Raw genomic sequence first — 17,498 nt, 5'->3', positions numbered from 1 at the left:
CTGTAACCTCCCTTGCAGCATAAGGCTGAAGAGAAAGAAAAAAACCTTGGGCTGCAGGAAAGGAGTGAGGTGACGGATTTTCTTTAGATGAGAATTGTCAGGGAGAGCATGAGAGTGGAAATTAGGGTATGTGGTGTGCCTCGCACCTAGAGTCTGCAGAGCTGTGGGCAAGTGCCAAAGGGCAATTGTCCTAAAAACGTCATGTTTGGATTACAGGTCAGTATAATGGAGTATTCTACAGGTCCAGCTACTGGTCTTCTAGAGATGTTTATTGATGTAATTTTACATACAGCACCATTTCTAACAGTCTGGTCTTCCATTAATGAACAGATATAATTTTGAATTTCCGCACAACGTTTGTCAGTCAGTCCGGACAGGTGGTTTTCTCTTCACGTCTCATCTTCCTCCATTATATCAGGACATGGTTCCTGTTGGATCTTCTGGCTGCCCTCCCTGTGGATCTGTTGTACAGCTTTAAAGTCAATATAGTGAGTGCACACTTTTCAGGCTCTACAATATCTGTTGACTTGTATTATCTCATTTATTTCTCTCCGCATCCTGTGTATGATTCATTGTTGTATATCAATATATGCACTGTATAACGTTCTGCTTTAACATATAATACCATATTACAATCTGTTTTATGTTAATCAATAATATGGTGTAATGGTCTATTTTCTATGTGTGTATGTTTACTGATCTATTTTTATGTTGGCATATGATCTAGCATAAGTCAATTTTGTATCTATGTATGATATGGTGTATTTATATCAGTGTATGATATGTGCAATGGTGTATTTTATATGTATAATTGTGAATTTTATATCGGTTTATGATATGGACTAATGATGTATTTTTTATCAGTACATGATATGGTGTAATTGTGTGTTTTATATCAGTGTATGATATTTTAAAACTGGTTGTTTTATACTTCACCTGGTATCGGCTCATAGTCCCTAAAGTCATGTACAAGAGAATGAACAAACAGTGTATTACATATGTTTCTTCACCAGGATATTAAGAACAATGGGACATTCTCTGTACTGCATGAAAGCGGATGAGGGTGATCTTAACCTTTATAAATGGTCCTTGTTAACCACCTTTTGTCACATAATGCTTCCAGCACTAACATCTGGAACAGCACACTTTTGTAAAAAAAAAATAGATTTACCAGTTATGCTTTGGAACTGGTACAAAAGGAAGGAGGCCACTCTCCACCTTATTGGTGTTGTAGAACAATCAGAAACAAGGTAGGGACCAAACCCAGTCATTGTATATTATCTATAACATATTCATGCCATTTTTGGAGATGGCATGTTAAAAATACTGTAGCGCTAGGACGCAGACTAAAATCATGAAAACTCCCTAATATTAGTCTACAATTTTACTTCCCTGGATTTCAGTTTAAAAAGAACAATGGTGTTAGAAATGGTGCAGATAAACTTTTATATACATATATTGGAAAATATTATTATATATCCCTTTGTATAGGAAAACATTTTATTATAGCTCTCCTTTTAAATAAATGCCTGTTTACGTCTTGCCTGCAGCATACAGTGAATGTTTTATTTTATTTTCCTACATTTCATTTTTGTTTTTGCCTAATGAAAGTACTTTGCGGCTCACCTCCTGAAGACTGTACGCCTACTGCGGCTGCTGCGGCTCCTCCCACGATTGGACTGGTATACTCAGTACAGTGCAGTTGTTCTCAGCCTCCTGATGGTTGTCTTTGCTCTCCTCGCACACTGGGTTGCCTGTATCTGGTATTTCATTGGTCAACAAGAAATTGAAAGCAGCCAATCGGAAGTGCCAGAGATTGGTAAGTCCACATAAACCAATATAATTTTAATGCAGGCTTTTTAAAATCACTTTATATTTCTATTTAAAATCATTTATAAGATTTTATTGTATGGTATATTTCTTTTCGTGACCTGTATGAATCTGTTCATATAGCATTTTGTTGTATTTGTCAAGTACTTAAAGGACAATTAAATATATGCATTACTAGCCATTTGAAATTATTTTACCTAGTAGAGTTCTGTGGGTAAAGAAATCAGAGTGATGACAGTTCTAATACTTGTAGCTACAACATTCCATGTTCTTTTCAGGTTGGCTTCAAGAACTGGCACGGCGTTTGGAAACCCCTTATTACATAGGAAGAAAAAACATTAGCCGACATTTGTCCCCGCAGAACAATTACAGTGAGGAGACTTCCAATGAGACAAGCCTGGTGTTACTAGGAGGACCATCCCCCAGAAGCTCGTATCTCACATCTTTGTACTTTGCACTCAGCAGCCTAACCAGTGTTGGCTTTGGGAATGTATCCGCTAACACCGACACTGAGAAAATCTTCTCCATCTGTATCATGCTAATAGGAGGTACACCCATATTCAGTTTTGCCATGCATAGATTGCCCACTACAGAATTGTTCATTACTCACATAAATCAATATAACAGAGTAAAAAATTTGGTTGAGCCCTGAAATACACGTTCACCTCTGAAAGAATTATTATCTACATCGACAGCCCTTTTATGACATTAATGGCTCAAGAGCACCGGTGCAACTAGTGGGCCCGGAGCACCGGTGCAACTAGTGGGCCCGGAGCACCGGTGCAACTAGTGGGCCCGGAGCACCGGTGCAACTAGTGGGCCCGGAGCACCGGTGCAACTAGTGGGCCCGGAGCACCGGTGCAACTAGTGGGCCCGGAGCACCGGTGCAACTAGTGGGCCCGGAGCACCGGTGCAACTAGTGGGCCCGGAGCACCGGTGCAACTAGTGGGCCCGGAGCACCGGTGCAACTAGTGGGCCCGGAGCACAGGTGCAACTAGTGGGCCCGGAGCACCGGTGCAACTAGTGGGCCCGGAGCACCGGTGCAACTAGTGGGCCCGGAGCACCGGTGCAACTAGTGGGCCCGGAGCACCGGTGCAACTAGTGGGCCCGGAGCACCGGTGCAACTAGTGGGCCCGGAGCACCGGTGCAACTAGTGGGCCCGGAGTAATCATTTACATAAGGGATGTATTTGCAACTATATCACAAAAGCTGTAGACAAAGTAATCATTTTCTATTGTTTTCCTTAGTACAAATTATGCCGTCTAACGGTTCTGCTCATGGTTGCATTTTTTTTAATACATTTGTATTTTCATCAAATAGGAAAAGGGAAGGAGAAAATATCCCTATTTCAAACCAGGGGTCTCCATTCACTAGGGATCTCTGATAGCAGCTTTTTTATTGCCTCTGCTATCTACATTGTATTACTAGGAAGTCTAAAGTGGGTCCCAGGCCCTAGAAAGCATCCAGACCTGGCTCTTTTCATGTGGTCATCTTGGTGCACATTCCCACATTTCTTTGGCATGGACTATCAGATCCCATGCCCCCAATACACTGTTTTCCACATCAAAGAAATCAGCCTACACAGCATATGAATGACTTCATGGCCACATGGTAAGAAGAGATTAGTAGCCAATCACTGATAATCCAACCAGTTTAGCTGTATGAACACACTGTGCTAGGATTCTGAAATTAAAATCACTGCTCAGATGAGCTAATTCTTTGTTAAGAATAGGATACCCATCATTTTAAAAATGTAAAACTGGGACATCCATGTGACTTGAATTTTGTTCCAGCCTTAAAACTCCTCCCATACTTATTTTCATTGGTCCAAACCAGGTAAAGTAAGCAATTTAATAATAATATTATCTAACTTGTGTTAATTTGGGTGCATCAGGAGACTGAATTATGTAAAAATAACCATTACATGATAAAGATTTTAGGTGGAAAAAACAGAACACATGGAAGTCCTGGTTAGTTAGTGATCAGGGGGTAAATGTATTAATGTCCGGATTCTTCAACTCCGGCGTGTTCAGCGTCTTCGGCGATTAAATTTAAAGCGGCGCTGCATTGTAAAGGGAAGTTTCCCTTTACAATGCATCCCTTTACTATGTTACTATATTTATTTCATACCTTCTATTCCATTTTCCAGTGTTGGCATACACAACATGGAAAATGTACAGGAGCGCCTGAGATGGGTATATTTTTGTAGCTCTGAGAGGTTGAAATTAGAATAGTTCTTATTATAAAAGGTCATGTAAGTTGTAGGTCATATTGGTCTGGAAACAAAGAATACTACTACAGTGTGGAATTGTTGTCCGGAGTTTACTTTAAACTTCTGCTCCTGACATGCTCCAGAAAACATAATTCAAGACATTTCCTAAATGTCATAGGTTTTGATTATTATATATATGGAAAATATATAAGACTGCTCTCGAGATATGGAAAAAAGCAAGGATATTTATTCCAATATAGTATTTAGTTATTATTATAAATATCTTTGCCATTTTACATATCTTGAATGCTGTGTTATATTTGCCTTCTAATATTACTTTGATCCTGGCAGCAGGATTTCTAATTCATGTAGGGTGAGTGCCCATTATTCTCTCTTTCTCCCTCTCTCCCTCAGAAAACAATGGACACTCACCCCATATAAGTAAATATTTGGTGCCCGAGTCAAAAAAATATAGGAAGGACAAAACAGATGGCACTCAGAGAATGCAGAAAAATATAAGGCTAATTTATTTCATAAATGGTAGTAACACTTTGAAACCTATATGGTCTCTTTTTCATGACCTGACACAATTTACATACAATAAAATGAAAGAGAAAGCAAAGATGGCCTGCCTAAATGAGCTTACAATCTAAGAGGTGTGGGGAGCACATGATAAGAAAGGTAGCGGAATAACAACTGGTGGGGCAACAGTAATGACAATTAAACTCACTGGGTCCAGAAGCTTAACTGAGATGGTATTCCAGTAGGTCTTCTCAACAGCCTTGTCCTTGTTGTAATGACACTCCCCGGCACCACTGCAATCATTTCTGACTACTGTCACAAATATTTAATTTTATATTTTTGGGAAGATAATTATGTGGGAGGAAGAGCACAGAGCTGATATAACTGTTGCCTGCATGATTTTATATATATATATATATATATATATATATATATATATATATATATATATATATATATATAAACTTTGCACTCCTAACCTTGAGACTGTATATAAAATGGGAAATTTCAATACCCAAGAGGAAGGCCTCAATGATCACCATGTTAACATCTAGTGGTCTGTAGTGCTTCCTTGCATTCTCTAAAGTCATCATTCATAAAATCACACAAGGGAATACAGCGTGACATGCATGGGTGGATATAAATGGGGAGATGAGGGTCTCCAACAATAAAATTGTTGCTCATATCAAGCCACCTGCCAAAGACCTCTTGGGTGATACATTAAGCAATATTTTGGGGGGGACAGATGAGACAATTTGGATTTTTTTTGTCATGGACATGATACAGTATGTTTCGAGAAAACGCATACCCTACACTCTAAATAAGCATAGTAGTCACAGTATAATGATTTGCATCCTTCTGTACTTCATGATTCACAGTCATCGAGTGGACATGGTTCATGTTTCGTGTCTCCAACTTCCAATGCTTTTTTTCTCACTCCAACCATGACGCACCACCAGAAGCTGCACAGAAATGCATTGCACACATTATTTTTCTCATTTGAGTATAATTCACTTAAACATCAGTGGGTGGGTTCTATATTAATCCCTAGGTCTTGATCTCCATGTTTTCCCATAAACGTAAGCCTAATTCTGTATAGATAAAACCTTGAGTTTAGGTAGAAGGTATTTTTTAACTTGTGCAGGAAATGTGATTCAGATCTCTTTAGTTTTTTTTTTTTACTGGTTATTATTTCCACTCTTCTTCCTTGTTAATTAGAAGGTTTCAGTGCTGGGCAGATTTCTGAGCTGTACATGTGTGGGACATTTCTATGGAGACGGCGTGTGTGGGAGTATGTGTCTACGTGTGCTGGCTGGTGGATTGAGTCCCAATCAGTATATTAATAGCAGCCTCTAAAACTGTAATCTATAAAACATATAACCAACATATATAACCTATAAGCAGCAGCCTCTTTACTGACAGCCATACATTGCAAATAGGTCTAACAAAGGAAGACAAAGTGGAAATAATACATTAAAACAGGCTGTTGTAGCACATATTCCTGCTAACAGGTCAATTTAATAGATTTATTGACACAAGTCAGTGACTTGGGATGTGGGATAGAAATCTAAGGAAATGTAAGCCCAGTACACAAAATTAAGATGTTTATGTTTTGTTCCATTCTGTTCTGAGGATGTTACCAGGGACAGACACCTCTGTTATCTCCCTGTTATGATTTCATGACACATTTCCACAGTAAAATTATTGTGACCATATCCAAAGAAGGGAGGACTGTCCTGAGGATTCTACTCTGTAAATGTCCCCATGGCTTTCACTTAAGGACCACCCAACCAAGACTGACTCCTAATCGGGGACTACCATTTGCTTTCTGGTTAACGGGCTAGGTTTCCCTGGTAAAAGATTCCTATTGTCTGACCTAATTGGTTTGGGCCTAGTCCTGACAAGACCTCCTTGCTCTCTGCTAACTTGGCTCCAGAGCCTCACTGTTGGTCTGAGGACACAATACCTAGGAAACAGAGGGGACAATGGCCAGACTAGTGAAGGAGATGAGCCTAGGATAAACCTTGCATGGATAATGGCCCTTTTACTCCATCTGGAACCAGAATTTCCAGCTATTCACTGAACATTCAGACTAACTGGTGAGGCTGTACAAACAAGCACCAGTTAATTTAAACATGTGCAGTGAAATGGAATCATGACAATGAAGGACCCACTGAGGACATAGTCTTTTGGTGCCAGACAGGCTTACCCTTTATTTGCAAAAGCCAAGCCCTTACCTTTCACCAGATATACACTATATGGACAAAAGTATTTGGACGCTTGACCATTACACCAACAGGGACTGTAATGACATTGTATTCAAATACATATACTTTAATATGGAGTTGATCCCCCTTTTGCACCAATAACAGCTTCCACTCTTCTTGGAAGACTTTCCATAAGATGCTGGAGTGCTTCTGTTGGAATTTGTGCCCATTTGTTCTGTAGAGCATTTCTGAGGTCAGGTACCGATGTTGGACGAGAAGGCCTGACTCACAATCTCCGTTCTAGTTCATCCCAAAGGTATTTCATGGGGTTGAAGTCAGGGCTCCATACGGGCCAGTCAAGTTCTTCCACACCAAACTCCTCAAACCAGGTCTTTGTAGTCCTTGCTTTGTGCCCTGGGGTAAAATCATGTTGTAATAGAAAAGGGCCTTCCCCAAAGAGTTGCCACAAAGTTGGAAGCATAGCATTGTCCAAAATGACTTGGTGTGCTGAAGCATTAAGATTGTCCTTCACTGGAGAGAAGAGGCCTAGCTCAAACCCTGAAAAACAGCCCCATACCATTATCTCTCCTCCATCAAACTTCACAGTTGGCATAATGCAGTCAGGCAGGTAAAGTTCTCTCGGCATCCACCAAACCCAGACTCAACTATCTGACTGCCAAACAGACAAGCGTGATTCATCACTCCACAGAACATGTTTCCATTGCTCCACAGTCCAGTGTCAGTGTGCTTTACACCTCTCCATTAGACGCTTTGCTTGGTCTTGGTGATGTGAGGCTTGCGTGCAGCTGCTCAGCTATGGAAACTTAGCCGCACAGTTTTTGTCTTACATTAATGCCAGTGGAAGTTCAGAACTCTTCACCTATGGAATCAGCAGAGCGTTGGTGACTTTACGCACCATGAGCTTTAGCAGTCGTTGACCCCGCTCTGTGATTTTATGTGGTCTTCTGCTTCGTGGCTGAGTTGCTGTTGTTCCTAAACACCTCCACTTTCTAATAATATCACTTACATTTGATTGTGGAATATCCAGCAGGGATGAAATCTGACGAACCGTTTTATTGCAAAGGTGGCATCCTATCACAGTACCTCGCTTGAAGTCACTGAGCTCTTCAGAACGACCCATTTTGTATCACAAATGTTTACAAATGGAGCCTGCATAGCCAGGTGCTTGATTTTATACACCTCTGGCAACGGGTTTGATTGAAACACCTCAATTCAATAATTAACAGGTGTGGCCAAATACTTTTGTCCATATAGTGGATTTTTGTCATGACATTATCATTGTGCTTCAATACCTCATGTGGACTGTGGTGTAAGTAATATATGCCTTTTCAGCCATGATATAACTTTCCTCACTTTGAAATAATGCAATGCTACTGATATTTTGGCCAAAATAGCTACTTTAGAAGAAGCACAGTTTTACATTTTTTTCACACCTAATCACTTTTTCAGGGCCGTCACAAGATGCCATAATGCTTCATTGTCCCGCCACAGATCACAATGATTATACTGCAGATGTGCAGTAAACCATAACCAGAGCTTGTTGAAGCACCTCAGGTGCTCTCCTTAATCTCACACCCACCCCTCCTCAGGTGCTTTCTCCACATGCTTCTTACCTTGTGTGGAGCAAATGGGGGTGAGGGATGTGCCATCCTCTGCTCCTGTGTCAGACTGGGATTGTGGGGCTGTGATATTCTAGTCCAGTGATAAACTCCTAGTCCATCACAGACATGGAGGTGAAGCAGTTGTTGGCTGCTGCTCCTCCATGTCAGAGTCCGACACATATTTTGGGGACAATGCAAGGACAATAAAAACACTAAATGAGTGACATTATGTCATTTATTCAATGTTTTAGGTGCCCCCTGAACCCTCGCAACCTAGGTGCTCACGTTAGGCTGCCTAGTGGAGGTGCCAGCCCTGACCATAGCAACCATTCAGTATTGGTAGGAACTTCTAATCCAGAGAGTATGGTACTGTTTTACACTTGTCAAAGAAGAGCAGACACTCAATTAACAACACTTGGTGGGGTGAGGCTTATCATGAGAGGTATTACATTATTCAGTACCTGTCACATTGAACCCTGCCACCCTCTATTCACCCCTTTCAACCTGATGCTAATTACATGTTCAGCAAGAAAAAAAAACCACTATCGCAATTTCCGGGTCATAGGCTCCCATCTGTGGCAATGGGATGTCTGTTTTCACTGTCTAACTTGCACTAGCTGTATGATAGGTAATTGCTGATTACCTGCTAGGGAACATATCACATTTGTACTTTGTTATTAAATAGCTCATGACGTGTCTTCACCTTTTCCCCCAGCCTTGATGCACGCTTTGGTGTTCGGAAATGTGACAGCAATTATCCAGCGCCTGTATGCGAGGAGATTCCTATATCACAGCCGCACTCGGGATCTACGGGATTATATTCGTATCCATGGGATCCCCAAACCTCTAAAACAGCGCATGTTAGAGTATGTCCAGACTACATGGGCAGTGAACAATGGTATTGATACTAATGAGGTAAGACATGGGTATAAGGATTAGACATTTTTTTTATCTTATTAAAATAATGATATTTATTTAAAATCTATTTATGAATGTCAGAAGAAGCCTTTTCATATTTGGTCAGGTTGAATTTTAGCCATTTAACTGTAGTGTCCTCTCACACTATACAGCTTTTGCACAGCCTTCCAGATGAACTACGAGCAGACATTGCCATGCACCTCAACAAAGAGCTGCTCCAAATGCCCCTGTTTACCCTTGCAAGCCGTGGTTGCCTGCGATCCCTGTCACTGAACATTAGACCATCATTCTGCACACCTGGGGAGTATCTAATACGACAGGGGGATGCTCTGGAAGCCCTATACTGTGTGTGCTCAGGATCCATGGAAGTCCTCAAGGATGGAGTCGTGTTAGCTATACTAGGTGTGCGGTGAGATGGGAGGCTGTGATGCATGCTCTGTGGCACCCATCTTATTATCACTAATGTTTTGTTACTTATTGGCACAACACCAATTCTAAGAGCAGGACATCACAGCACTTGTATCACAGAGCAGTGTATAGTTTTCCAGGCTGTGTGTGGGTGCAGTATATAATATCATAGAACAGCACTGAGTCACATGGATATTTCAGTATAGCATATGGTAGTAAATATATGCAATCGCTATCCCCTGGCTCAACGCTGGATTCATAACTTGTAACATAATGCTTATGATGCCTATAGGTTCTTACAGTACAAGGTCATCAATTTTATGTTAGTACCATCCACATTGCCATTAGCTGCACAGATTTATAGCTAAATCTAATCATACAACTATTCTTATTTTATTTCTGGCTAATCCCGATTTAATTTTTACAATTTTCACCACACATTGGCCTCTCCCAACCCATACTGTTCAGATTGCACGAGAAGGATGTGTTCATTCAACACAAGGGCGTGGCTACGACACTCGTGGAACGGCGGAACAGCGCCATCAATTGTCGCTTTCCTGCATACAACAAGACAGTTGGGAGATGTACACTGGGGATGTGACCAGGAACACTACTTGCCTTACCTGAAGGAATGGGATGGAAACGTATACATGTTTAACAACGTACATTACACATACTATTATATAACAAATAGAGGAGTATACAAGTCCAAACTGAAGTTTTCACCACCACTGAATGCAAGGACAGAACATAAGTACAGCACAGCCAAGTTACCCATATTTTTGGAAGACTCTCGGGCATCATATTGCTCCTGCAGGCTCCCTATTGCTTGGACTGTGGTGGTGGTGGTGGTGATAATGATGATGGTGATGATGGTGATGTGTGTGTTAAGAGTGACAACAATTTATTGCAGTTTATAAATACCAGCGTGAGGCTTGAATTTGTCATGACAAGTTGTATTGAGGGACATCAATACAACCTGCAAGACAAGTGACCATGAAATATATATTCCTTCATGAACCAGGGTGGGTTACTGTAGTGCCGCTGAGTGCAGTGTATATACATATATAATATGTGTATTAGGTATTTTACATCATTGTAACAGTATTTGTAACAAACCACAGAATTTCTATATTTAAAATATTGTCCTCTTCATAAATTATTCATCATGACATTGTGGAGCAGCATATACAATATAATATACTGGTCACTTGTCTTTGCAGATACGGTGGGCTATGACCAATATTGAATATGTGAATATGTTGAATCTCACATGAGGTGTGATTTGTATTTGTATACAGTAATACACTACAAAATCTCCCTCTTTCCTTGTTAATTACCTGGTAGGGCTGCTTTCTTCAGTGATACAATTCATTCTGTGTATCTTTATCTATAGGGAAAGGTGACTTGATTGGCTGTGAGGTCTCTTTTGAGGACACTGTGATTAAAACAAATGCGGACGTCAAAGGTCTGACATACTGTGACCTTCAGGGGATCAGTCTGAAGGGACTGCGTGACACACTGTCACTCTATCCGGAATATGCACATAAATTCACAAGTCAGATCACACACCAGCTCAGTTACAACTTGGGAGACAGCAGATGTGAGCCTGAGGTATGTAATAACAATCAATATCTAGACAGAATAACAAAGAATCACAATATAACTGTTCTTGTCTATTTTAAAGTGGAGGGTAGAAAAGAGGAAAGTATTGCTAGAGTAGCATGAAATGTTTTTTTTTATCTGTGATGTTATAATAGAATAGTCAGTTCTTACAATTATTGCTGTATGTGTGACACTGGAACAGTTTTAAAACGATACACGCTAATTCAATAAATCAGTAATATCCATATTCAATAAACTGCCACAACCGACAATTAGCCACAACATTAAATAGCATGCCCAGTGACTTGATCACTGATAAATAACTTATTTGTTGCTGGATCAGGTGGAAATAATTTATTGTAAGAATTTATTTCAATCAGAGGTGCAGGCACCAATGTATAATTTGAAATGCACTTATCATGTTACATTGGGATGTTTTGTATGTAAGTGTCATTGTTTGGGTTTGTAAGGCTGCTAGAGGAAATCTCAAATTAGGCATATGTGGGGAGGGAGTCTGATAGCAGAAAATGCTAAAAAATTTTTTTTGATGAAGTGTCAAATGCCTGCTCTGGCCAAAGGCCCTGCAGGGGGTCATTACTGTGTGGCCTTTTGTCCAGAGTGTTCAAACCTTTCTGAACATTGTAAACAGCAAATGATGCAGGAAATCACAGCAAGTTATAGGATATCACAGATAAGTGTAAATATTGTTAGCTTTGAATTGCATGTAAATCCATGTTTGGATAAACAAATTGCATCCTGATTCTAAAAATAACTCAGACCTCAAGGGGGCTGGCTTATCCAGTGAGGCTGCGCACAAACGTGCATAAAAACAGCACTGTTTTGTATTAAAAGTTGTTGTTCTGTTTTCATCTGACCTTAGCACTGGTACCTCCAAATCAGTGTGACTGCAAATAAACATCACGTGCTTCAAAAACCTGCTTGAAAATATCTTCCATGCTGAAAATCCTGTGACCTGCAGCTTAAGACCAAAATCTAATCTGTTACCAGCTGTTTGTGAGGTTTGGACTCAGCTTTTCTGGTACCACTGCTCCGCTTGCTACCCTGCAGATCTGGTCAGTGTGATAGGCCAGGGCAACCCTGATCCATAGTAAGAGTTTAAGAGTACCAGCCCAGTTATACCAGTATTGTGGTACACTCGCAGCATCAGTTACCCATAAGAAACCCAGTACTGGATGCCAGTAAGGAGTCCAGTGGTGGCAGCATTTGTAAGCCCTTCCTACTGCGGCAAGAGGGCACCTTTGGGATGACGAAAGGGAACAGTGGCAAAGTAAGCCCAGCCGGTTCCCAGCAGCAACAGACAGGATGGCATAGGCGGTCCATCCTGTCACACACATTTATTAGGTGTTCTTTCCCTCATCATTAAACTAGTAGACACCACATTTAATGAATAAAGATCCCATATTAAATTAATAGCTCCCACTACATTAACAAAATACCACCACATTTACCCGATGTGCATAACTTGAACACTGTGTGCATGATTCATTAAGGAACATAAATGCCGATATGTGCCATATTTCTGTAAAATCATATGCACATGCCCAGCACCGTATCATACCCCAGTGAATGCAGCAACATCCAATTCATCTTTGAGCACAAAGGACCCTTACTACAGACTACGATTTCAATGGTGGAATGGGGAGGAGAATGGGCATATGCACCTAGTGTACAGCAAGGGCGTGCCAAGCTCGACCACACGCAGCTATGTCCGATTAAAGCAAGTCATGTAAAAGAAAAAAAAAATGAGAACAGTAAACATGTATGGGCAAAGATAACTAAAAACATAAATGTATGGATGCAAATAAGACAGCAAATTGGATAGAGAAATAATTCAGCATAAAGCATGACAGGGACAACCAGGAGACATAGCGTAGCCCCTGCCGGTGAGAGCATTCTATAGGGAGGGGTAATGAGAGACAATAGGAGCAAATGGGTCAATAGGCACAGTGGGTTCCTAGCTTGTGTAGGGGCCTAGAGAGTGGATATAGTGTTCTGAATCAGAATGACATTAATGGGGAATGTGGGGGGACCTGGATTTGGTGACATATCACCTGCTAATTGAATAACATTTAAGATAGGAGTCAAGGAGTGTTAATTAGTGGGCAGTGGAGTAGTAAACTGTGAATATAGATAAAGGTGATGTCCCTGGCAAATTGATGAACTGCACAAAGGTTAAGCCCAAAAACAGGACACTTGCTCTAGGTGTAGATGACAGATCCACTTTCAATTTAAATTTTATGTCTTACCTGTGCTGTACCGTTTACTCATTCTGCCCGGTTCCTGAAGCCCAGGGGCTTATTGACTGAATACCTTACTGGGATTTTTCCCTGTAGGCGATTGTCCCCATGATATCATGGGGCCACCTGGGCAGACTAGACCAGGGGACATATAGCCCCCAGGACAGGCCCTCACTAAATGTTTTGTACAGGTATCCAGCCTTGCCCATGGCTCAGTGCTGGAGCTTGATGTGGCCTGTGTATCCACATCATTCACTGACACTATTGGTCTTAGGGCACAATATAGTCCTGTAGGGCCTGTATTGTGTCTGTGAATGACACTGCTAAATAGTACTTCATGCAGCAATGTCATTCACTAACAGAGTATTGGTCCTAAAGGGCTTACGTAGCCTACAGGAGTACTGAAGGCTACTGGAGGTGATTGTTAATTACCACTACTACGTGATCTGCATTTCCCCTGGTGCTCATTCATCTGGAGTAGTAAGGAAACCATCTTCAGGTTGAAGAGTTAACTATATAGATTACTTACACACGCACCTGGCTGTGTTTGCCTTCCGGGACGCGCTAGGGGCAGAAGGAGCGTCTGACCGTTGCCCTGGCAACGGCCGGGTAGAGGCGGAAGTGATGTCCCGGTCATCATGACAACGGCTGGGACGAGGGGCAGTGAGAAGCAAGCCGCGGCGGCTCGTAACAGTACCCTCGGCCCTTGAGGAGGGGTTAAGCAACCCCGAACTCCAGGTTGATTAGGAAATTGTTTGAAAAATTCTCTAATGAGCTTGCAGGCATGTAAACGCTACCACGGAACCCAAGATCGTCCCTCCAGGCCACAATCTTTCCACTGAACCAAGAAATGGATTTACCACTGGACATTTTTAGAGTCAAAAGTTTTTTCCACCACAAATTCCTGATGATCCTCCAAGTTGACAGGTTGAGATTTACGTAAGTAGCGGAGCCTAGACTTGCATGCAGGGATAGCATTTTTCAGGCGAGAACAATGGAAAGTGTTTGGAAGCTTAAGTGAACGAGGAAGCTTTAAATTGAAGGCAACAGGATTGACCTGTTTAACAGTAGAAAATGGTCCTATGAATCTAGGGCCAAGTTTTTTACAGGGTTGTTTGAGCCTGATTTTATGAGTGGAGAGCCAGACCTTTTGACCCACTCTAAAAGAACAATTGTTTAGATAGCGGTCTGCAAATTTTTTAGACTAGAAAGAGGCCCGTAGTAAAGCAGTGTGGACTTTCTTCCATACAGTCCTGAGATGCAAAGCTGTGGAACGTATCTCCGGGAGGCCAGAATGATTGAGAAAGGACAAGGAATTGGATCTAGGATGAAAACCAAAATTGTAGAAAAATGGAGAAGTTTGAGTGGAGGAGTGACAAGTTATATGCGAACTCCGCCCACGGGAGCAAAGATGACCAATTGTCTTGAAATTCGGTGGTATAAAAGCAGATAAATTGTTCCAAAGATTGGTTAACTCTTTCAGTCTGTCCATTGGACTGAGGATGATAGGCTGATGAGAGACTGATGTTAATGCCAAGGAGGCTACAGAAGGATTTCCAAAATTGGGCAACAAATTGAGAGTCGCAGTCAGAGACAATATCAATAGGTAAACCATGAAGACGGAAAACATGTTGTATAAAGAAAGCAGCCAGACTCTGTACACCGGCGAGCTTAGTCAGTGGGATAAAATGTGACATCTTACTGAAACGGTCCACTATTACCCAAATAGTGTTGTTTCCTGAAGAATATGGCAGATCAACAATAAAATCCATTGACAAATGCATCCAGGGTTTCATAGGAGTAGACAAGGGCATAAGCAGACCTGAAGGACAGGTTCTGGAAGTTTTGTTTTTTGCACAATCTTCACAGGAAAGGCCAAAACTCTCGACATCTGAGGACAAGGAAGGCCACCACACTAACCCTTGAGATTTTTGCACGCTCAGAGATACCCGCATGCTCGGCAGACTTGTTCTCATGGGCCTCAGAAAGGACTGCTCTTTGCAGATGAACCGGCACAGATAAGCACCCTTCAGGCGTTTCAGAAGGGGCTAACTTCTGGAATTGACGAATGGTGTTACCTAGATCTTGAGTCAAACCAGCGTGAATAATGGAAGATGGAATAATAAACTGCGGTTCTCCAGCAGGTAGTTGGTGAGGAACGAAGCTCCTAGACAAAGCATCCGCCTTGGTATCTTAGATCCAGGTCTATAGGTTATGATAGGTGATCTATCTGAGGGTGATTGGGCTTCCTGCAACATCAAGGATTTCGCTCCACAAAATCTGCTGGCTCTATGTAAATAAATGTTGATATTGATGATTATCTGTGCTAACTCTCTGCCTTTGGATTAAGCTACACCACTCACATAACCAATGTGTGTACTGCACCCACTCGTGTGCTGGCTCTGCCTACCAGTGTAATGCTTAGTCTACTTATGTTCGCTCCGCCTACTGTGAGACCTCACCTCTCATTGCATTTGTAATTGGCCTGGTCTACCACCGATGGGACTAGGACGAATAGTGTGGTAGCACCACCTACAGTTGATTTGGTCATGCCTACAATAGGCTACTTTCAGAATTTTTCTGGGGCCAATTTAAGTTCCTAATCCCTCCCTTCTGAAGCCTCGAAAAGCCCTATGCTAACCTCCAGTAACTTACTTCTGCGCACCTGAAAGGTACAACTGTTATCCATATACCTCTCCAAGCAAGCACTGTTCACATGCACTGGGATGTACATAGAGGAGCATTAAAAGCATGAAGGAGGGAAGTGTAGAACACAGATTGGGTGAACAACATATCACAGGTAAAACATACAACATATTTAATAATACCATAGTAAACTTAAGCCAATATTAGATTTTACGTAATGAATTGAGTTCTTAAATGCAAAAGTAAAAAGGCTGAATTCAGTAAGGGTCATTAGTAACCAGAAAACATGCAGAGACACAGGTCATTTAACTTTGCGGAAATGCTCTGAATGTGTAATAAAAACCACCCACTTTCCACTTGTGGAAGCGCCACCATGTGCAGGTTTACATACCAAGATGGAAATGTGCATACAAAAAAGACCACCCCCTTAATAGATTTAACTTACATTTTTCTCCACAAAATACTCCCCATTGTGGTTATAGTCCTGACTACAATAAGCAGAGAGAGTAAGGCTAGGTACACACACTACAGGAAAGGGTAACGATTAACGATTTAGCAACGACAGACGAGAAAAAAAGGCCCGATCAGCATGTTGATATATGCGAACACACTATAGCCAATTCCCTGCAGATCTGTGCTCATCATCCGTCATAACTATCGCCGGAACCGGTCACTTTCACTGCTCAGGGACAGACTGGACACTCAGCTTTACACCCACAGCACAACAGCTGGGTCACCTTCCCCTACATGCAAGCTGTCCGGTATCTGTCTGCATAACCTCTCCATAATTAACCCTGTGTGCCCTCACTAACGCTCTCCTAAAGACTGTACTTTGCAATGCATTCAAGTTTTCACGCACCCGTCCCAGAGGAAGAGAAGCACACAGAGGGCTAAAGGGACATGCGATGGCCGGAAGAGAGGGGGGAGCAGCCCGCTCCATTAACAGCAGTCTCTTTGGCCAGGGAGAGAGTGCGGGACGCATTCTGCACCACTGGCACCACTGACAGCCGCAGACAGTTAATGTGGATCATGATAAAGACAGTGGGACAAGATCAGCAGCAGGCAGACAAGGTGACTGCATACATGCCAACTTTAAAAACTTCTCCCCCCCCGGGGGAGAAGTCATGTGACAGGGGATAGGAGGGGACGTGGTGATGTTATCGCATCACCTTAGCCCCATCCCCACTATAAAATGCTGAAATTCACGGCGGGGCTTATTGACACAATGAAACCCCGCCCCCACCATTCAATGCAGTGAATTTTGGAGAAT

At 41.8% G+C, this 17,498-nt stretch overlaps 1 protein-coding gene across 1 annotated transcript in view; it reads left to right on the top strand.

Annotated features, from left to right (window-relative positions):
- Nucleotides 1-17,498, top strand: part of KCNH3 (potassium voltage-gated channel subfamily H member 3) — a 47,137-nt gene that overhangs the window by 26,142 nt on the left and 3,497 nt on the right. Inside the window, exons 6-11 of the mRNA XM_075199614.1 lie at nt 331-488; nt 1,612-1,819; nt 2,109-2,378; nt 9,109-9,308; nt 9,464-9,713; nt 11,116-11,333. Coding sequence (XP_075055715.1) covers nt 331-488; nt 1,612-1,819; nt 2,109-2,378; nt 9,109-9,308; nt 9,464-9,713; nt 11,116-11,333 — 1,304 coding nt within the window. The remainder of the gene's footprint in view (nt 1-330; nt 489-1,611; nt 1,820-2,108; nt 2,379-9,108; nt 9,309-9,463; nt 9,714-11,115; nt 11,334-17,498) is intronic.

This window comes from Mixophyes fleayi, chromosome 2 (genome assembly GCF_038048845.1).
Source record: "Mixophyes fleayi isolate aMixFle1 chromosome 2, aMixFle1.hap1, whole genome shotgun sequence".
Taxonomy (NCBI): domain Eukaryota; kingdom Metazoa; phylum Chordata; class Amphibia; order Anura; family Limnodynastidae; genus Mixophyes; species Mixophyes fleayi.
This window is presented reverse-complemented; position numbering and strand designations above follow the sequence as displayed.